Below are 23141 nucleotides of genomic sequence, written 5' to 3' on the forward strand. Positions count from 1 at the left end.
TCATCTCAGTCCTAAGTGGCTGACCCCTTATCCTGAGACTACTACCTCTAGTTCTAGACTCTCCTGTCAGGGGAAACAGCCTCTCAGCATCTTTTTTTTTATTCGTTCATGGGATGTGGGCGTCGCTGGCAAGGCCAGCATTTATTGCCCATCCCTAATTGCCCTTGAGAAGGTGGTGGTGAGCCGCCTTCTTGAACCGCTGCAGTCCGTGTGATGAAGGTTCTCCCACAGTGCTGTTAGGAAGGGAGTTCCAGGATTTTGACTCAGCGACGATGAAGGAACGGCGATATATTTCAAGTCGGGACGGTGTGTGACTTGGAGGGGAACATGCAGGCGGTGTTGTTCCCATGTGCCTGCTGCCCTTGTCCTTCAAATCTGCCCTGTCAAGCCCACTAAGAATTTTATACGTTTCAATGAGATCACCTCTCATTCTTCTAAACTCCAGAGAGTACAGGCCCATTCTACTTTACCTCTCCTCATAGCACAACCCTCTCATCCCAGGAATCAATCTAGTGAATCTTTGTTGCACCGCCTCTAAGGCAAGTATATCCTTCCTTAGGTAAGGAGATCAAAACTGTACACAATACTCCAGGTGAGGTCTCACCAGAGCCCTATATAATTGCAGCAAGACTTTCTTACTCTTGTACTCCAACCCCCTTGCAATAAAGGCTAACATACCATTTGCTTTTCTAGTTGCTTGCTGTACCTGCATGTTAACTTTCTATGATTCGTGTACAAAGACACCCAAATCCCTCTGAATACCAACATTTACTAGTCTCTCACCTTTCTACCAAAGTGGATAATTTCACATTCCCCCACATTATACTCAATCTGCCAACTTCTTGCCCAATCACTTAACCTGTCGATATCCCTTTGTAGCCTCTATGCGTCCTCCTCGCAACTTACTTTACCACCTAGCTTTGTATCAAGAGCAAGCTTGAATACATTACACTAGGTCCCCTCATCTAAGTCATTGATATAGACTGTAAATAGCTGAGGTCCAAACACCGATCCTGTCTTCCCTAGTTTATTTTTTCCGAGCCTGACAGTGTGAGGGAGCTGAATTGCCATCAGCAGAAGCACAGTCATTGACCTCAGATGCTTCAACAGTAATTGCTCCTGTAATTGAACGCTCCTTCAATGTAGGGCTCAGTGACTCCTCTAAGTCTGGTCTCCTGATAATGTCAGGACTCAGTGTTTAAATATAGAAACATTCAAAAAAGCAATAGAAAAAGTAAAAGCAAAGTTTGTAAAAGGTAACAATAATTCTCCGTAGCTCTAATATTTGAGAAGAAATAATGATGAAGACTCATTCTGTCAACTTAATCTTTGGTCGCCAAAAGGTTACCAAGCCTAAAATGTGACTTGTGCAACACTGTACGGACTAAGTACCACAAACTTGTAGGTGAATTGCACAATGGAACTCTCTCACGTGGAATGCTGAAACACTGCATTAGACGTTGTTACATTTACCTTGCAAAACTACCAGCAGAGACAACCTGACTGTGATGGCAACACTATGATATCACTGAGGTGACACTAATGTTTCACATGGTACCAGCTTCCTTTTCTCCCATGACACCAGGTACATGGCATCACTAGCATCAAACGTAAACAGTTGCCACATGACACCATTTTCCTGGCTCGGGATGGGGTAGGGAGAGTGTGCTGAGTGCTTTGCCAGCCCGTACAGGCCAGCAGTGTGGATTGCATGTTGCTGATTTGTACAGACTTCCACCTGACACTAGGAACAATCCACAGCCAAAAAAGAAAAGTCACAGTTAAAATTTAGAAAGGATTGTGCATGCAAAGTTGTTCTTGCGTCACCACTAAAGTCCTACAATATAAACCTGGTGGGTTTCCAAACACTGACGGCCAAGACAAACAGAGGGTGGCTTTTACATGAAACAACACTGTACAATATGAGGAGTGGACCAGATGCTCAGGACCCTCAGCTTACCTCTTTGATCCTGTCCAGTTCATTCTGCAGTGTTTGCTTTGAGATTTCCACTTCAATTAGCCTCTGTCGAAGGGACTCGTTTTCATCTTCTACATTTACGCGTTTTTCCTCAACACTCTCCAGTTCGTGGTGGAGTCGCACGGACACATCTTTGGCAACCTGGGAACAACAGCAAAACAACAAAGTCAGCCCTGGAAAAACACTGTTCAAAAAAATTCCTCATGGCTCTGCAGCAGCATGCACTGCGTAGTGGGTTACTGTGCCATAGAGAATAGGCTTCAATCCATGTTCTGTTCTGAGTTCTTTGGCAATGGTAGGGGGCACTACAGGTAGCCTCAGTGTTCCTTGCCTAAAGAGGGTCGTAAGTGTGTGTGTGTGTGTGTGTGTGTGTGTGTGTGTGCGCGCGTGTGTGTGTGGTGTGTGTATATACTTATGCGTGTGCAAGTGCACACACGTGTCAGGACAGGAGTGGGAGGGTGGCTATGGTGCCTTTCACAGTTGAATCGTCTGCCAACAATTACTGACCAGGCTCAAACGCGAAGAATTGACACTTGACTGAGTCATCTGAGGGCAACGCTCGTGGAAAACATATGAAATTTTTCAGTTCTGTAAATACCAGGAATGATGGTGCCATTTGATAATTTAAAACCAGGCTACTATGAGCCTACTTTGAAAACAAAACAAAAATTTTCATACTAATTATTTTTGTGGAAGTATGAGGACAATATATATACGGAGGAGTTTGTGTGAACAAGAATGTGCGTGTAAGAAGCAGACATATGCATACAAATAAATATGTGCATGTGTATATAGAGAAAACATAATGGCAATGGGTGGCTCAATGGCAAATGAACCACTACATGATGCACATAACCCAAGTTCTTTGTGCAGACACAGCTCACCAACAGTTTATTATACGTAACTCCCTCCTCCCAATCCTGTGGTGTGTCTCGTACCACGTGTGCTTAGTACTAAGGAATATTTGAACAATTTAAGAATAATAAAACATGTCATTTCTTTTTACTGAAGTAGCCTGAATACACCCGAGGGAAATGCAAGATGTAGATGTTTGAAGCATTGTGCACTAATGCAGCTGCAGAAAATCAGCGGCAGAGATAAGGAGAACAGGGTACAGGCAGGAATGCAGATGGGAGACAAGAGCAATTGACATCAGACAGGAGAGGGACCAAGCAATGAAACAATGCCAGATGGAGATAGGGCCATGAAGAAGTCGAGGGAGGCAGGAGAACCAGAGATAGGAAACGAAGACGGACTGAGTGGAAGAGAGATGCCATTCAAAAAGACACAATTTAAAAAGACATAATTGATTCACAGTAGAGATTTTGGTAGAGTTGGGATGAGTGATGGATTTTCACTTTTCTTGTGGTGGGAGAAATTAATTGTGAGGAATGTGTTGCATTTGTTTCTCTCACTTGAACAATCAGAAACCAATTAAAGGTGCACAATTGTAACTGATGGGTGAATAAAGCTTGAAAACTAGTTCAGTTCTAACGAAGAATTCACACTCGAAACATTAGCTTGCCAGTTCTCTCCAATGATAGACATAGAAACATAGAAAATAGGAGCAAGAGTAGGCCATTTGGCCCTTCGGGCCTGCTCCGCCATTCAAAATGATCATGGCTGATCGTCTAACTCAGTACCCTGTTCCCACTTTTTCCCCATATCCCTCGATCCCTTTAGCATTAAGAAATATATCTATCTCCTTCTTGAATACATCTAATGACTTGGTCTCCACTGCCTTCTGTGGTAGAGAATTCCACAGGTTCACCACCCTCTGAGTGAAGAAATTTCTCCTCATCTCGGTTCTAAATGGCATACCCCGTATCCTGAGACTGTGACCCCTGGTTCTGGACTCCCCAGCCATTGGGAACATCCTCCCTGCATCTAGTCCGTCTAGTCCTGTTAGAATTTTATATGTTTCGATGAGATCACCTCTCATTCTTCGAAACTCTAGTGAATATAGGCCTAGTCGACCCAATCTCTCCTCATACATCAGTCCTGCCATCCCTGGAATCAGTCTGGTAAACCTTCGTTGCACTCCCTCCATGGCAAGGACATCCTTCCTCAGATAAGGAGACCAAAACTGCAAACAATACTCCAGATGTAGTCTCACTAAGGCCCTGTATAACTGTAGTAAGACATCCCTGTTCCTGTACTCAAATCCTCTTGCAATGAAGGCCAACATTCCATTCGCCTTCCTAACTCAAGGGCAATTAGGGATGGGCAATAAATGCCGGCCTCGCCAGCGACGCCCACATCCCATGAACGAATAAAAAAAAAATAACTGCTTGCGGCACCTGAATGCTCGCTTTCAGCGACTGGTGTACAAGGACACCCAGGTCTCGTTGCACCTCCCCTTTTCCCAATCTATCACCATTCAGATAATAATCTGCCTTTCTGTTTTTACAACCAAAGTGGATAACCTCACATTTATCCACATTATACTGCATCTGCCATGTTCTTGCCCACTCACCCAACTTGTCTAAATCACATTGGAGCCTCTTCGCATCCTCCTCACAGCTCACATTCCACCCCAGGTTTGTGTCGGCTGCAAACTTGGAAATGTAACATTTAGTTCCCTTATCCAAATCATTGATATATATATTGTGAATAGCTGGGGCCCAAGCACTGATCCCTGCGGTACCTGACTAGTCACTGCCTGCCACCTGGAAAAAGATCCGTTTATTCCTACTCTCTGTTTCCTGTCTGTCAACCAATTCTCAATCCATGCCAGTATATTCCCCCCAATCCCATGTGCTTTAATTTTGCACACTAACCTCTTGTGTGGGACCTTATCAAAAGCCTTCTGAAAATCCAAATACACCACATCCACTGGTTCTCCCCCACCTATTCTACTAGTTACCTCCTCAAAAAACTCCAGTAGATTTGTTAAGCATGATTTCCCTTTCATAAACCCATGCTGACTTTGTCCAATCCAGTTAATGTCCTCCAAGTGTTCTGTTATCACATCTTTTATAATAGACTCTAGCATTTTCCCCACTACTGATGTTAGGCTAACTGGTCTGTAATTCCCTGTTTTTTCTCTCCCTCCTTTTTTAAATAGTGGGGTTACATTTGCCACCCTCCAATCTGTAGGAACTGTTCCAGAGTCTATAGAATTTTGGAAGATGATCACCAATGCACCCACTATTTCCAGGGCCACTTCCTTTAGTACTCTGGGATGTAGATTATCAGGTCCTGGAGATTTGTCAGCCTTTAACCCCATTAATTTCCTTAGCACTATTTTTTTACTAATACTGGTTTCCTTCAGTTCCTCCCTCTCACTAGACCCTTGGCTCCCTAACATTTCTGGGAGGTTATTTGTGTCCTCCTTTGTGAAGACAGAACCAAAGTATGTGTTTAATTGTTCTGCCATTTCTTTGTTCCCCATTATAATTTCCCCCATTTCTGACTGTAAGGGACCTACATTTGTTTTCACTAATCTTTTTCTCTTGACATATTTATAGAAGCTTTTACAGTCAGTTTTTATGTTCCCTGCTGGTTTACTCTCATACTCTATTTTTCCCCTTAATCAATCTCTTTGTCCTCCTTTGCTGAATTCTGAACTGCTCCCAATCCTCAGACTTGCCGCTTTTTCTGGCAATTTTATATGTCTCCTCTTTGGATCTAATACTATCCCTAATTTCTTTTGTAAGCAACGGTTGAGCCACCTTTCCTGTTTTATTTTTGCGCCAGACAGGAATGAATAATTGTTGTAATTCCTGCAGACGTTCTTTAAATATTAGCCATTGCCTATCCACTTTCATCCCTTTTAGTAAAGTTCCCCAATCTATCATAGCCAACTCGCACCTCATACTTTCATAATTTCCTTTATTTAGATTCTGAAGAATTAATTCACAAAAGCCCAGTACAATTGTAGTAAGACTACCTTACTCTTGTACTCCAACCCTCTGCTGACTTGCTGAATATTTCCAGTATTTTCTGTTTTGGTTGTTTGAAAACTAGCATTGGGTTCAGAAATAATTCACTAATATTGTTCTTCACCAAGAACAAGCATATGCATAAATGAGCACGCATTTAAGTTTGAATGACAGACATGTATAAAAAGAAAAATTTCAGTAAATGCTGAAAGATGCAGGTTACACCAAAACATTGGCCTATCTTTCCTCTTTAACTACGCTAGCAGACGTGATGTGGATTCCCAGAATTTTCTATTTTTATGATGTGTGTACGTGTACGAAAGTGTACGTATGTACGAGTGCAGCAATTTGTATGAACAAGACTGTGTATGAATGAGTCATATGAATGAGTGGGTATGCATAAGTGAATGAAGGTATATGTGACTGAGCATGAATGAAACTGGTAAGGGAGCGGCAGTTTGTAAATCAGACATTGAGCAAGGGAGATTAAATGATTCTCTGAGTACACAATTGGCTGGTATGTAGATAGGTCCAATGCTGCTGTGTTAAGTGGCACTGACACAGACAAACAGAAGCAAGACTTGTATTTGGGTGAAGGTTTTTTTTTGCCACAAAAGTACATTTGTGGCATTAGCTTATCCAGCAGTGCACCAGTATCTAGTGGAACACAATGTACTTATTAAGTTCATCGGTATTTAGAACAATATTAACGAGTTGACCAGGCACAGTGTGCCAAGGGATCCAGCTTACCTTCAAGTCTTGCTCCAGATTTCTTATCAGCTCCCCATCAACCTGGCCAGTCTGAGCAACTTTCAAGCTTTTCTGTTCAGCTTTCCTGAGACGGTACTGCAGGATCCGGCAGTTTTTGTTGGCACGATCCAGCTCTCTGCGGAGTTCCTGCAGCTGGTATACATCCTCCTCCAGATAGCTGTCCCGCATTTCTTCCATCTCTGCCCGTAGCTCATCCAACTCATCCTGCGCATTAAATATGCACACACCACTAATTAGCAGCAGTTTAGCCACAATAATTAATTTCAGTCTTCCTTCCAACTTTTCATTAACACTGAATGAAAATTAAAAGAATATGCAGGCTGAGCATGTGCAATTAAGACCAATGACATCCCATGCAGTGGGATGGCACTGAGTGCTGGTGTGCCAACTCTCAATGCCACAGAGAGTGGTGCAGATTTGGGCCTCACTCATCCCCATTTCTGATCTGAGTCATTTCAAGTGGGAAGTCTGCAGTGTCTTCCAGCTGGAAGGAAGAGAAATTGGAGGAGTCACAACTGGTAGCTGGGTACAGGTGGCATTGAAAGCAGTGTGGCAGATGGTGCACCTACATAAGAACATAAGAAATAGGAGCAGGAGTAGGCCATACGGCCCCTCGAGCCTGCTTCGCCATTCAATCAGATCATGGCTGATCTTCGACCTCAACTCCACTTTCCTGCCCGATCTCCATATCCCTTGATTCCCCTAAAGTTCAAAAATCTAACTAGCACAGCCTTGAACATATTCAACGACTCAGCATCCAAAGCCCACTGGGGTAGAGAGTTCCAAAGATTCACAACCCCCTGAGTGAAGAAATGCCTCTCATCTCTGTCCTAAATGGCTGACCTCTTATCCTGAGACTATGGCCCCCTAGTTCTAGACTCTCCAGCCAGGGGAAACAACCTTTCACCATCTACTCTGTCAAGCCCCCTCAGAATCTTGTATGTTTCAATGAGATCACCTCTAATCCTTCTAAACTCCAGTGAGTATAGGCCCATTCTATTCAACCTCTCTTAATAGGACAACCCTCTCATCCCAGGAATCAATCTAGTGAACCTTCCTTGCACCACCTCTAAGGCAAGTATGTCCTTCCTTAGATAAGGAGACCAAAACTGTACATACTACTCCAGGTGAGGTCTCACAAAAGCCCTGTACAATTGTAGTAAGACTTCCTTACTCTTGTACTCCAACCCCCTTGCAATAAAGGCCAACATGTCATTTGCCTTTATAATTGCTTGCTGTACCTGCATGTTAACTTTTTGGTGTTTCTTGTTTGTGGACACCCAGATCTCCCTGAACACCAACAGTTAATAGATTCTCACCATTTAAAAAATATTCTGTTTTTCTATTCTTCCTACCAAAGTGGATAACCTCACAATTCCCCACATTATACTCCATCTGCCACCTTCTTGCCCACTCACCTAACCTGTCTATATCCCTTTGCAGACGCTTTGTTTCCTCCTCACAGCTTGCCCTCTTGACTGCAAGTGTCCGGCCAACCGGACAAAAAAAAAGAAAAGAGAAAAACACGGGCAAACTTACTCAGGAAAGTATCCTGTTGGGAAAAAGGAAGTTAAAATAAATAGTCACTTCCACAAATCGTACATTCACTAAGGGCTTTTAAAAAAAAAATCTGCATTTTATAGTTTAGTTTTTTTGTGAACCTTATGCTTGTTAACGTGAGAGATTTCAGCACTGGGAGAAAGATGGAACTTTTTTTTTACACCCAGCATCTGTAGAGGCCACCTGTAGAGTTAAGCTCCCTCAAACCACGGTCCCATCTGCCCTCTCGGGTAGACCTAAAAGATCCCATGGCACTATTTCGAAGAAGAGCAGGGGAGTTCTCCCCAGTGTCCTGGCCAATATTTATCCCTCAACCAAGATCACTAAAAAGACATTAGCTGGTCATTATCTCATTGATATTATGATGTGGAGATGCCGGTGATGGACTGGGGTTGACAATTGTAAACAATTTTACAACACCAAGTTATAGTCCAGCAATTTTACATCGTTCACCTGACGAAGGAGGAAGCCTCCGAAAGCTTGTGAATTTAAAATAAAATTGCTGGACTATAACTTGGTGTTGTAAAATTGTTTATCATTGATATTAGTGGAACCTTGCTGTGTGTAAATTGGCTGCCGCGTTCCCTACATTACAACAATGGTTACACTTCAAAAGTACTTTGTTGACTGAAGTCGTGAAAGATGCTATATAAATGCGAGTTCTTTCTTTATTCTTTCTCAACAGTTCATGCATTAATCTCAACCTCAGAGGAGCATCCCCATTTTCATCAATGTGCCATTACCATCTCTCACATCAGTCATCCTTGGGTTGAGTAAGATTCCCAGTTTGACAGCAATTTGGGCCAAAATCACGGACGGTTTTAAGTTTGAACATTTTGAAGAGCGCTGATACTGCCTAAGCTCCTTTTACGTAGGACATCTACAGTGCTTTACATAGCAATCTGGACTGGATTGAAAACCAGGTTTCAAAGGTGACAGGATAGTTTTTGAATTTACTGTTTTTTAAATGGTGAGAAACTATTAAATGTTGCTATTCAGAGACACTTGGGTGTCCTTGTACAAGAAACACAAAAAGTTAGCATGCAGGTACAGCAAGCAATTAGGAAAGCAAATGGAATGTTGGCCTTTATTGCAAGGGGGTTGCAGTATAAGAGTAAGGAAGTCTTACTGCAATTGTACAGGGCTTTGTACCTCACCTGCAGTACTCTGTACAGTTTTGGTCTCCTTATCTAAGGAAGGATATACTTGCCTTAGAGGAGGTGCAGCAAAGGTTCACTAGATTAATTCCTGGGATGAGAGGATTGTCCTACGAGGTGAGGTTGAGTAGAATGGGCCTATACTCTCTGGAGTTTAGAAGAATGAGAGGTGATCTAATTGAAACATATAAGATTCTGAGGGGGCTTTACAGGGTAGATGCTGAGAGGTTGTTTCCCCTGGCTGGAGAGTCTAGAACTAGGGGGCATAGTCGCAGGATGAGGGGTCGGCCATTTAAGACTGAGATGAGGAGGAATTTCTTCACTCAGAGGGTTGTGAATCTTTGGAATTCTCTATGCCAGAGGGCTGTGAATGCTGAGTCGTTGAATATATTCAAGGCTGAGATAGACAGACTTCTGGACTCTAGAGGAATCAAGGGATATGGGGAGTGAAAGTGGAGTTGAGGTCGAAGATCAGCCATGATCTGATTGAATGGCGGAGCAGGCTTGAGGGGCCATGTGGCCTACTGCTGCTCCTATTTCTTATGTTCTTATGTATCCCCTGCCTGTAGATTAGGCCTTCAAACTACCATGAAAAGAAGTATTAATGGAAGCTGTTTTAACTCTACATTTTGTACTTTTACAGAACACAAATCCCTGATATGATGTTTTTATGATTTTCCATCACTTACCCCTGCCTGAGAAAAAGCACCTGTGCTCTGTAAAATATCTCCCCTCACTTCACTCACATCTGAAATCAAGAACTTACAACATATGAACCACAAACACAAACATTTTGAAGAGGGAATTAGTGGGAGAATGTCCCAGTACAAGCCAGAGGTGGGGAATCTCACCCACCATCAGCACATATCGGAAATTTGTGATTTTAATGGAAGGAAAGTCGCAGGCAGTGTCCCCGTGGTTTTCCAATATGCGCAGGGGAGGTTCCTCACCACCGGCACATACACAGGAAATGACCTTCCAGATAAAAACTTGAAGAAGAAAAAACATTCTAGGATATAAAGCAAGGGCAAGGAAATTGGATGAGAGTAGATAGCACTGATATCTATCTACTGATACAAAAAAATACTACGGATGCTGGGAATCTGAAATAAAAACAGAAAATGATGAAAACACTCAGCAGGTCAGGCAGCATCTGTGGAGAGAGAAACACATTTCTCGCTGAGTGTTTCCGGCATTTTTTGTTTTTATTTCTATCTACTCATATCTATCAATCAAATGGCTGCCTGTGGTGAAATTTCGAATGATTCGATGAAACCTCCATCCCAGCTCTCTGTTCCACCCATATGATGGGTGGCCGTGCCGTTAATTCAAACAAACTAATCCTACTTCAAACTACCTTTGCTCCTTTGTGATGCTCCTGATAGTCAACGTTATGTGTTCTTTGCTGAGGGGACATTGTTTGTGAGACTGCAAAGCTAAATGACTAAAGCAGCCTCTTACGATTCTAACCAGCACTGGGCTCCTTATTAAAAAAAAAGTTAAACTCTGATTATATATCTTTTGTGTTCTTGCCAGATTGATGTTACTCCCCCTGCTAATAAGATGTATGAGGTTGAACCTCAGCCACGCCCCTCCTATTTGTAAGTGACCCTCTGCAGTATTTTAGTTGACGTGAGGAACCACTATTAGTTCGACAGTAAAACTGATGGCTAGATTCAGAGTTTGAACTTTTGAACACTGATTCCATTAAATTTTGTTAGCTCATGGTTTCTCTTTAAAAGAGCATGCTATTATTTGGCAGGGGTGTGGGAGGGGAAATACTTTGAACCTAAAGTAACGCTCTTCATACACTGTAAAAGCAATCAAGAAGATAAACTGCCCATTTTCTTCGAGATAAAGCAACCAGCAGAAGCCACCCCACACCTCCCAAGTCAGTCACTAACTTACCATGGAGGTTGTGTTGCAGCCTAAAAGTACGACATTCCCATCCACGGTAAATTATTCCGCAGTAAGTTTGGTATTGTTTAGATGATACTTGTTAAGTAATTTTCTGTTTCATAAATGTTTTAAAAATTAGATTTCTCTTGTGTTAAATACAGTGGAACCTCAATTATTTGCCATAAAGCAGGCCCATCCCCCACTACCCAGAGGGTAATAGAAGCTGACAGATGATCCAAATTACACTGCTGCTGATTGATGCTCTGAACTTTGAATAGTCTGCACTCACTCCTCCTTTCCCCATCAGTCCTTTCTGAAACACTATCCTCCATTGGTCCAGCCTGTAAGGTCAGCAGGCGCTGGGTCAGCTGATCCGCCAGCTCTTACCCACCATCAGCTAGGCCTGCCATAAATCAGAGTGAGCCTACTAAGAACATTCACCCACCCGCCCCCCCAACCAACGCCAACTACCAACCCCAGATACAGAAATGAGAGCTAAGGACAGTATGCACTCACCTCCAGCGTCCTACCTGCATCCTCCAAGGCACTGATCTCAGTGGAGTTGCTCGCTATAAAATCAATCTGGAGCTTGCCTGTTTAAAAGTACTCCTGTGTCAGTAAGGAATGCATTTAAACAGGCAACCTCTGCATTGATTTTAAAGCTGACAGCTCCACTGAGATCCACGCTGTAAAGGCATTGTTGTAAGTGGGTGCATATTGCCCCGAGCATTTACCTCTGCAATCGGGGGCGATGGTTGCCATCAGTGGGATGCCTTTGGTGGGCACTCACAACTGTGACAGGTTGAATGTCTGGAGTCACAGATAGGTGCACAGGAGAGCTATGAGCTCGCAGATTAGCTGATGGAGCAGCTGTGCAGCACCAGACGATTTTGTTGACAGGACCAGAAGGGGTGAGTGCTGCTGAGAACTGTCACTTGCCCTTCTCACAGATCATCAAAAAGAAGATAATAGGAGCAAGAATAAGAACTGTACCACATTAATGTTTGTGGGACCTTCCTGTGCGCAAATTGGCTGTTGCATTTCCCACATTACAACAGTGACTACACTTCAAAAGTACTTCATTAGCTGTAAAGTGCTTTGGGACGTCCTGAGGTTGTAAAAGGCACTATGTAAATATAAGTCCTTTCTTTCTTTTACCTAAAACTATAACTTCTGAAGGGTAAGAAGATTGCTACTGAGATAAACGTTCTTTCAAATTTTTAGATTTAATTTTTCACACGCAACCCCAACTTTGAATTATCAAACAACATCATGGGAACAACACCACCTGCACGTTCCCCTCCAAGTCACACACCATCCCAACTTGGAAATATATCGCCGTTCCTTCATCGTCGCTGGGTCAAAATCCTGCAACTCCCTACCTAACAGCACTGTGGGAGAACCTTCACCACACGGACTGCAGCGGTTCAAGAAGGCGGCTCACCACCACCTTCTCAAGGGCAAGTAGGGATGGGCAATAAAATGCTGGCCTCGCCAGCGACGCCCACATCCCATGAACGAATAATAAAAAAAACACTTTTACATAAAAAATGCTAATATATCAGGGCACTCCCACCCAACTCCGTCAGAAGGGCCACAAATTAGGCTGGATCCCAGCTTTACATTGGGGATTCTGTGAGGCCTTCTAAGGGGCAGGGTCTGTGCCCGCCTCTGTTAAGGCCAGTGGCATAAGAGGGGCAAGACCTGGGATGGAGACTCCCATTGATAGGAGTTCCTGTAGTTGTGGAGGTCATTGGGGGTCCAAGCCCGGTCCCTGCCCTGTACCCCCAAAATAACGAATGCATTTGTTATTGAAATTATGGTCCCCTTACAAAGGGGGCTGAAGGGGCATAGTTGTCCACTTTCTGGGAGATGGGCCAACAACCCCCCAACTCGGCATCGCGACTAATCCATCGCTGTTTGCAGTGCCCCAGGGAAGACAGTAGAGCCAGCTGTGTCCATAGTGGTGCGGGTGCCTGCCATTGGTACTTAAATAAGAGCACCTCTCCATAATCCCGAGCAGGAGTACCTCAGCACTTACACAGGAATGTCACCACCACACATTTTCAGAGCTGACATGTTACAGTAAATTGATCACATTTTTACTCAAATGCATAACACGATGCAGTTGGGTGCTTTAATGGAACGGAAATATGAAAGTCCATTGATTAAAGAAATCCCTTTGGTGAAATTAGTGTAAACTAATTCATGGATTATATTTGATCATCTGGAGAAATCTCTCTGCTCTGCAAAAACCAACATAAATTGTAGATTTGAAAAGTTATAAAGGCAAGTTAAAAAAGTCAGCTTTTTATCCAGCGAATAGTGTCTTAATGTGAGGGCACCAACCTTTCTTTTCCAAATTATTTTGTCAGGTTCTATTCCAGCTTCCCCAGACACATATGTCGACTGCAGCCTTGGAATTCATTAATGCCACCCTGGGCTGCTTACTCAGAGTTACACAGATACCCGTCTTCCTCCAATACCCCTCTCCTCACCCCTATAGCAAACCTTCTGAACGCCACACTGAACCTCCCCATGAGAAAATGGCCGAGGTGTCAGTTCAGTGGCATGAAGGATAATGGGTACAAATGCGCATTTTATCACTCTACCACCCTGTGCATTGATCTCCAACATGCCGCATCAACCACTAGGGCTTTTGACAACTGCGGGTAGAAAACGCTTTAAAACATTGATAGGAATCAGTTCCAATTCACATATGATGCAAAGCAGACTTGGCCCTAGAGCTTTAAAAGTCACAGTCATGTTTCCTCAATCAAGCAACTACAGACCAATTACTCTATTTGTGGGAAAAAAGGATCACCATCACTTTCCAAGATGCAATCAGTGTTCATCTTACAGAGTGCAAGAGCCATCGTGTGTAGTTCACATGGTTTTAGCAGCAATAGGTCGTGCCTCATGAATTCTTTGAGGTGGTAACTAAATTAGTGGATGAGAACTACAGCGGATTTAATCTACTTGGATATAGAGAAGACATTTGATAAAGTTGCACACACAAATCAAGGTTCAAGACATTAATGACAAATTAGCTAGGAGGATTCTAGGCACCACACTTTAGGAATAATGTCAAGGCCTTAGAGAGGGTGCAGAAGAGATTTACTAGAATGTGCCAGGGATGAGGGACTTCAGTTGTGTGGAGAGACTGGAGAAGTTGTTCTCCTTGGAGCAGAGAAGGTTAAGGGGAGTTTTGATAGAGGTGTTCAAAATCATGAACGGTTTTGACAGAGTAAATAAGGAGAAACTGTTTCCAGTGGCAGAAGGGTCGGTAACCAGAGGACACAGATTTAAGGTGATCAACAAAAGAGCCAGAGGTGCGAGTTGTAATGATCTGGAATGCATTGCCTGAAAGAGTGGTGGAAGCACATTCAATAGTAACTTTCAAAGGGAAATTGGATATATACTTGAAGGGAAAAGATTTACAGGGCTATGGGGAAAGAGCAGGGGAGTGAGACTAATTGGATAGAGCTTTCAAAGAGCCGGCACAGGCATGATGGGCCAAATGGCCTCCTCCTGTGCTGTACCTGCTATGATACTATGATTGTAAACCGGTTCTGTCACAGAAAGCAGAAGGTAATAATAAATGGAATAAAACTTTTGTCTGAGGGTAATAACTAATAAACTTCTGGAGGGGGTCTGCTTTTGGCCTCCTGCTGTTCACATTATTCATAATTTAGACAACACCTCGAGTTTGCAATATTTAAAAATTTCCTGATGACACTGATCTTCATGGATAGATGAATACTGTAAAGGAGATCAATAGTATTTTACAATCTGGACAAATTTAGCTAAGGAATGGTAGATGGAGTTTAAAGTAGATGAAGGCTATGTTATACACACTGGGAATGGGAAAGCTAAAAGGATGTACCCCTTCCAAGGCTAATATGTCTTTCCAGAGGTTCGGTGTCCAAAACTGTACGCAGTCCTCCAGAAAGGGTCTGACCAAGGCTCTGTGGGACTGAAGCATCGCTTCCTCACTTTTGAATTCCAATCCCCTTGATATAAAGGGCAACATTCTATTAGCCTTTTGATTACTTTTTGTACCTGTTCACTAGCTTTTAGTGATTTATGTACATGGACATCTAAATCCATTTGCTCCAGATCCTAGTCTCTCACCATTAAGAAAATATTTCAATTTATTTACCCCGATCTAAAGTGGATGAACTCACACTTCCCCACATTGAACTCCATCTGACATTGTTTTGCCCACTCACTTAGTCCGTCTGTGTCCCTTTATAACTTCCTCCTCCCATCCACACAAATTACTGTGCCTCCAAACTTAATGTCATCTGCAAACTTAGATATACAACTCTTTAATTCTTCATCCAAGTCAATAATATTCATGATGAAAAGCTGATGCCCCAATGCAGGTCCCTGGGGACCACCACTTATCACATCCCGCCAATCAGAGAGCGAACCCTTTATCCCTACTCTCTGTCACCTACTTCCCAACCAATTAAAAACAGAAACATAGATGGGCGTAATTATGACCATCTGCTGAATCTACAGCTGCTATCAAAAAAGCTGATCTGGTTCTGAGCTGCATCTTAACGACTGTAAATTGGAAGGGGTCATTTTAACTCCATACAAATCATTGCTCAAACTATATTTGGAATACTGCGTGCAGTTTTGGCCGCCCAACCCTAGAAAGGATGCTGTTGCAGTTGAGACAGAGAAGAGTTGCAAGAACGCTCCTGGGACTCAGGATTATAAATTATGAAGAGAGATACACAGACTGAACTTGTTCTCATTGCAGAAAAGAAAACTTAAAGAGGGCACAATCCAGGTCTTTAGAATGAGGAATAGACTCCCGGAAAAACTAATTGAGATCCAGTTGACTACCTCCTTCATAAAGAAGTTGGATGAATATCCAGTTAGGAACAAGATTAGGGGTGATGGGGGTTGATACAGACTGAGAAGTATGGTGGCCTAGTGGCTATAGTACTAGACTAGCAACCCAGGGATAGAAATCCTACTGTGGTAAGATGTGAAATTGAGTTTTTTTTCCTATATACTGTCCAGGCATGTAATAGAGGCATTAGAAGTTCCTGTCAGGTAGGGGAACAGTATTTAAATCTTGGGCTTCAATAAATAGTCAAATTTTAATACAATACTTTCACACCATAATTGCAGCCCATATAATAATCACCATAAGGAAAGTTTTACTCCAGGAGGTCCAGGCCTGTGTTTTAAACATACGGTAAATTCTGATGTTTATAGTACCAATTATTCACAGATATGTGTAGGGAATTTTCGGAGGTTGCTACATGGTCCAGAGGAAATGTACATAAAATACAGCTACAGCTGTGGAATAGTGAAACATAAAGCCTGCACCTTTCAAGCACTCTCAGGGACACTGAGCTGCAGGGTTCGTAAAACCCTTCCATGAATTTGAAGTGACAGAATAAAAATAATGAATGGATTTGTGTGTCGAACAAAGTAATGGAAAGAAACTGATGTACTTGGAAAGGTAGAAATTCCATTTGGTGAACTTCATGAACAAAGCTCGACGTGATCATGCTACATTCCTCTGTGTGTTATTTTTTACACAGGCATTAACCCATTCAATTTAAAAGCGTTAACACCTATGTGAAATTAGCAAACATAGTAATGTAGTATAAGCATATTAACCGTTTGTACCCTCAACCCTATTTACACAACTTATGTGGCCAAAAAAGTGACACGATAAATATACACATTACAGAATTTATTGCTCAAATACGAGATTAGCAACCTGACTGGAATTACTTACCAAAAAATCATCAGCAGTTGGAAAAAAAAGGACAATCAAACAGCTGTCCACTGACATCATAAGCATCAGCTGTAACCACAACCACTCATTTTGGTATCTCGATACTGCAAACGCTAAACGTTATGCTCTGTAGCTGACACCAACTGAAAGCCAAACATCCTCACACTTGCACAAGGGAACTACCTGCCATCATACCTTTAATTAACCCCCACGGTGAAACTGTAAAACCTCCAAAATAGTCAAACAAAACAAATCTCCCCAGTACCTCTTAACAATCGGCAGCCACAAAACACTCCAACACCACATCCTCGTAACCCACTAACTGATAGCATCACAGTCAATGTCGTGGTGATATCAAAGGGCACCCTAAGGTGCCACTGCACAGTACGCTGGTCTGTGCTAAAACAAGCTCCGCTGCTAAAATGTAAGTCTGTTTTATATTGTTAACAAACCAGCAACAAAACTCATTAATGCAATACTCACGAAGAAGTGCCCTAAAATTATGTAATATATTTTACTGTGGAATGAAACTCACATTGAACAACTAGATGCAATTATATATTTAGCTGTGATATATGCGTACGCGGTTACATATACAAACTTTGGTACATATCCACAGTACACAAATAGACATGCAGCACATGTAGACAACACATGCACACACTTTGTGTGCAGCAGAGCACACCAGGCCTGGAGCCATTCCAGCAAAACCTGGAATCCAGCCACTAGCAACAGAAAAGTTATTTTTTTAAATTTATTTTTAAAAACGTATTTGAAAAGTTATGTTTAAAACCCAATATAGTACCACAAACCAGTACTGCAAAAAAAAAGAATTAAGCACCCTGGTTTTAATTGTGTGTTAGCATTACTCAACTGACTTTTTATGGCTGCTTACATATATGATTCAACAAGAAGTTTAGACAATGCAATGCTGATTATGAACCCGATCTGTTCTGACCAGGTCTGATTTAGTTTGATTTAGCCAGTGTGGCCGTAGACGACTGTTTAACGTTCCAACATAAAAATGAGGAGCAATATCTCCTGCCGTCTCTATAACAAAGAATATGTAAATGATCCTAGCAGAATATGAATAAGCTTTTGTTGTAACAGCTTTGCGTGGGGATCAGTCATCTGGTCGGAATACTATTAGAATAATCTGAAAGGACTTGCAGGCTCAGTGCATTGTACAGCAATATATACAAGTAATGCACAGCCAGACATTCATTATCTGGCAATGCGATGTGCTATTACCACGGCCCCAGCTGGCTAATAAGGAACACAGACTTAGGACATTAACTGACTTGTAGCAAACTGTCACTTCATCGACAGTGATATACATCACCCAGACATTCTGTGTAATTTTCTTTTTCTTTATTATTGGGCCAGATTTTACTGTGGCAGAACATCTAACGGCATCTGCCGTTAGTTAGACTTGCCCTTGCACATTTAGGTTTTTAAATTTCTTGCGTGGCAAGTTGCTGAAAGTGTGAGGGAAACAGGGCATCTGGGACCTGAGTGAACAGGGCAAGTAACTGTGTATCTCCTTAATCATTCAGATTGAAGGATTGTGAAATAAACAGTGAAAGGACTGAGAAGGAAGTGTAAATTAGAGTGGGTGAATTCAATGTCAAATCAGGTAGAGAAAGAAAGCGAGGAAAAGATTGGATTACGAGAGAGAGACAAAAGAGATAGAAAGGAAAAGTTTAAAAAAAATTTAATTTTTAAAATCTCCAAAAGCAATTAAATCCTTAAGGTATGAGACTGCGCACTTGTAACAGGTCATTTTCAGTGCCAGAGAGGTTGACTGGCAATAATTAACACTTACCACATCATTAAAGGGGTACTTAGACTTGAAATGACAAAACCTAACTTTCTGTGGCGTGTTTAGTTCATATCCACCGTGCAAATACAACAACTTCACGCCGCTCAATGCCGTTTTCGTGAAGCTAATGGTGCAGCGGTGCAACTTTTGGATTTTTGAGTTTAACCGTGCATCTGCCCCTAGCCTGAAGTTGCTGTACCGTTTGTGCATAAATGACAGCGAGCGCCATTAGTTATTTTGACAGCAAAATCTGGCCCATTATTCTTGCTGGGTGCCTCTGTATGTGCACTATGGGTTATTTTCCTTGTGTCAACAATCAAAGTGTGTGCACATGTCTATGCAGCTATTTGTCTTTCGCTGTTGTGTGTGTGCACGGTGGGTGCTCTGTTAACATTTGTATGTGTGTGCGTGTGTGCCTGTATTTCAGCACTCCTTCCAACATTCAAAAAACGCTCATTATGTAAAACTAAATCCAACTGCCTTTTTTGTTTGAAAAAAAAAGCTTACATATCCATTTGGAAACCAGCATCTTTTAGAATCGTGTCAAAAAAAAAACGGTACCACTATCCAACCAGCGCTCCCTGACGCACTCTCCCCAAATCAGCCCCCTCCTCCTCCTCCAGACATCTCCCGTTGGCTAATTTCGAATCTGCGAAAAATGACAGGAGGGATGATGGTCTGTTTGAAACAGGATCCCGCAGCGTTAAAAATAAACAGCAATCCAGGAGCATTGACTGTACAAGCACTCGAGTACAGTACGGTGCGCCGTACTACTAACCGTATTTGGCCAATAAACCTATAAAGGGATATTTCAGTTTGACATTTATTTTACTGCAATGCACTAACATTGTATGTTGTGAGCGATCGGGTCATGATTAAATCGACTGAGGAGGGGGGGGGGGATCTTAGTGATTTAAAAAAAATAAAATTGCATTATCAGAGTTAAAATTTTTTTGGGGAGGTTTGAAAATAAAACATCTGCACAGCGGGCAGGCTGCGATCTCTCACCTTCAGGTAGTCGTTTTCAGAGCGGAGCTCCTCGATCTCTCTCAGCAACTCTTCCTCCAAGAGGAAGCTGCTGCCGCCGCCGCCGCCGCCGCTCTCCATCATCTCGGCCGGGCTGGGGGGTTTGCTGGCTCTCGGTTCTTGCCTCATCTTTGCCGAGGATCCCGTCCTCAGCCCATGGTCCCCATCTCCGGGATTGCCTGCTTTCGCCGGCGAGACCGAGGACCGAAGCTGCTGCTGCTGCTGCTGCTGGAGCTGTTGGAGCTGCTGCTCCTCCGGGTTGAGCTGTGCCGCCCCGGCCGCCTGCTGCTGCTGCTCCCGCTCCCGCTCCCGGTTCCCTTTGCCCCTCCGGCCGGTCTCGGCGTCGCTCGATCCGGTGCAGGACTCGGCGTCGCTGGTGGTGGCCGCCTCCTGCGCCAGCCTCTGCTCGTCCGACAGGGGCTCGGAAGCGCAGTCGGACAGGTCGGAGCTGCTGTCGGTGTGGCTCATCTTCCCCGACCCCGGGGACGGGGTCCCGGGCAGCGAGGGCGCTCCACCGGAGCCGGCGTCGATCACCAGGCATTTCTTGACTTTCCTGGCTTGGCTCTTGTGGTGGTGGTGATGGTGGTGGTGGTGGTGATGGTGATCCCCTCCTCCCTGCTGCTGTTGCTGTTGCTGCTGCTGCTGCTGCTTCTTGCCGCCGCTGCCTTTCTCTTGGTGCAATTTGGAAGAAGCCCTTTTGCCGAAGTGGGAGACGGACAGCGACGACTTGGCGGAGGAGACGCCGGCTTTGCCGGGAGACGCTTTGTCCTTGGCGCCCAGGGCGCTGCTGCTCCGCCTGGAGAGCCGGCTCTGAGGAGCCAGGACCCCGGGGACCTGTTGCTGTGGTTGCTGATGATGTTTGGAGAGAGAAAGGGACGGCGAGGAAGAAGAAGAAGAAGAAGTAGAAGAAGAAGACAGGCTCCCGGACTTGGAAGGCAGCGACGGCTTGGCAGAAGTACGGCAGTGAAGATCCTTCAAAGGTCTGGCCGGGGACGGGGCTCGGTTCAGCCTCTTCTTCTCCACATATTGCTGCTGCTGCTGTTGTTTGATCTCAGAGCTCCCATTCACCGTCTCCATCCCTGCAGAGCAGCTCGGCAATCTGCAATCCCCACCGACCAGCCTTGCAAAACACACCAGCAACCTCTCTCTCCCTTTTTCTGTGCATCACTTCTCTCTTGTTATTAATATTATTTTTCTCTCTCTCTCTCTCCAGAAGTCTTCTGGATTCGGTCCAGATCCCATCCACTCGTGTTTAAAACCCAACACGCTCACTCTTTTAACACAAAATGCAAAAATACCAATAAATTGACATCTTGTTCTTTAATCCGTTGCAATCCGTTGGGGTGATGTGGCATTCCTCGCTGTTGTGGGTTATGTTTCCTCCATGCTTGCCCTTCTCTCCCCCCCTCCACTCTCTCTCTCTCTCTCTCCCTCCGTCCCTCTCCCTCTCCCTCTGCTCCCGACCTGATTGAGAAAAAAAAGGCTGCAACCTCGCCTGACGCCAGTGGCTGGACGCATGCGCGTGTACTCATCCCACCCCCACCAACTCTGTAAAACAAGGCAGTGGGAGCCAGCGCCAGGGGTAGTGAGAGCAGCGAGTGGGGCACCTTTCTTCACTGGCTGGTTAATGTAACCTTAGGCGTAAGTGTAATCCAGAAAAAAAAAGATACGTGCATTCGGTTTAAATCGTTGAATATTTAGTCTCGTCATTTTTTTTATATATGTTGGCAGGACTGACTTATTTTTTTTAAATGTGAACTGTGCAGCCACAAGTAGGGTTGCCAACCCCTCCAGGATTGCCCTGGAGTCTCCAGCAATTAAAGATCAATCTCCAGGACGCTGCTGTGAGCAACACCAGGAGAGAAAAAAAAATTAGAGGGGCTTTTTTAAAAAAAATTAATTTTCTTTGAACACTTTCATTTATTAGTTGCAAAAAAATATCGGACGTGGGAAAAAAGGCTGTTTGACTAGACGGTCAAGAATCATCCAATGGGGTAACAACGAGTCTGTTCGCTCCCTGATTGGCGTGGGAAGATGGTGCACCATGAGGATGAGTGTACCAGGCGACTAATGGCGGGAGTGTGGGGGCGGGGCGGTTGAAGGCAAGACGTCATGTGATGCAACATCCAGGACCACGTCCAACCAGAGTTGGTAACCCTAGCTGCAAGACCACTTTTCCAGGCTATGTGAATGTTTTTCTTTCCGTCCAGTTAAAAAAATATAATTACCGGAGCAAATGGCTGCAAAAACCACCAAGATCTCGAAATGGAGATCAGGACCATATGCAGTTGAATGATGAGGGTGCGCAGTTGTTGAACTAATTTGCCCAAATAATACCGTTTTAAAAAAAATATTTTCCTATGTCCTGCCCAAGGCCCACCTTCTGTCCGATGTTGGACTTGGTAAAATCTGGCAACCCTAACTCTGCTACTTTATATCTTTATACAAAAAGAAGCTAAGACAGTGTTTTTGCTGCACTTGTGCGTATTTATGCTGGCACGAAACCACAATCAAAGATACTCAACTACAGGGGACCCAACCTTTATAAGGCAAATGGAATAACATTTATGACTGTACAACTGTGACTGGAACAAAAAATCACACTTAGTACTTCCTTTCTAATATAAATAAGCTATATATTTTGAGGCCCTTTATGTCCTTTTAGGGTCATAAAGAGTAAATCTGAACTCCTGGAAGAATTTTGCACTGCATCGACAGAGACAAGTTGGAAACCCCATTCATCATGTATGCATCAAGAAACTCTTGTGCTTATACAAATCTCCTTTAAATATTTAATGTCCGTTGATGTACTGCTGCCTTCTTCAATAGCAGCACTGTGTGATTGGATTTCAGAATGGCCAGCCAATTTTGCGATCCCAGCAAAATTGGGGTTGTGCATTCTCGTAGATGCACTTGTATCGGTAGCATGAGCGATGACAAATTTTACGATGGAGTCCTATTCCATAATTTTAATAAACTGCCCAGACAACTTGCCCTGTAGTATACATGGTGGGGGAGAGCAAAATGCAGCAGCTGTTAAAGGGCTGCAGTTCACCATAAAAAGAGAAGTTGTGGTGGTAGAAGAAAAGTGAACTAATTGTTCACAATGGCACAGCAGAGATGTGTGCAACACTGCTCTCCTAAGATTTATCCATCATGTTTCTTCTTCAAATAATGCAGACACGCTGGATTGAGGCATTATGGCTGTTTCCTGGACATACATAATGATGTTTATGTGGTCAGATACCACCTCAACATTAATTGAATGAAAACC

At 43.4% G+C, this 23141-nt stretch overlaps 1 protein-coding gene across 2 annotated transcripts in view; it reads right to left on the minus strand.

Annotated features, from left to right (window-relative positions):
• The window catches only part of LOC137310733 (microtubule cross-linking factor 1), a 186059-nt gene extending 164774 nt beyond the window's left edge, over nt 1–21285 (minus strand). For both annotated transcript variants that reach the window (XM_067978397.1, XM_067978396.1), the window contains exons 1-3: nt 19850–21285; nt 6613–6837; nt 1961–2119 (exon numbers count right to left, since the gene is read on the minus strand). In XM_067978397.1, coding sequence (XP_067834498.1) covers nt 1961–2119; nt 6613–6837; nt 19850–20944 — 1479 coding nt within the window. In that variant the 5' untranslated portion in view covers nt 20945–21285. The remainder of the gene's footprint in view (nt 1–1960; nt 2120–6612; nt 6838–19849) is intronic.
• Between the last annotated feature and the right edge of the window lie 1856 nt (nt 21286–23141).

The sequence above is a fragment of the Heptranchias perlo genome, chromosome 3 (assembly GCF_035084215.1).
Source record: "Heptranchias perlo isolate sHepPer1 chromosome 3, sHepPer1.hap1, whole genome shotgun sequence".
Classification (NCBI taxonomy): Eukaryota; Metazoa; Chordata; class Chondrichthyes; order Hexanchiformes; family Hexanchidae; genus Heptranchias; species Heptranchias perlo.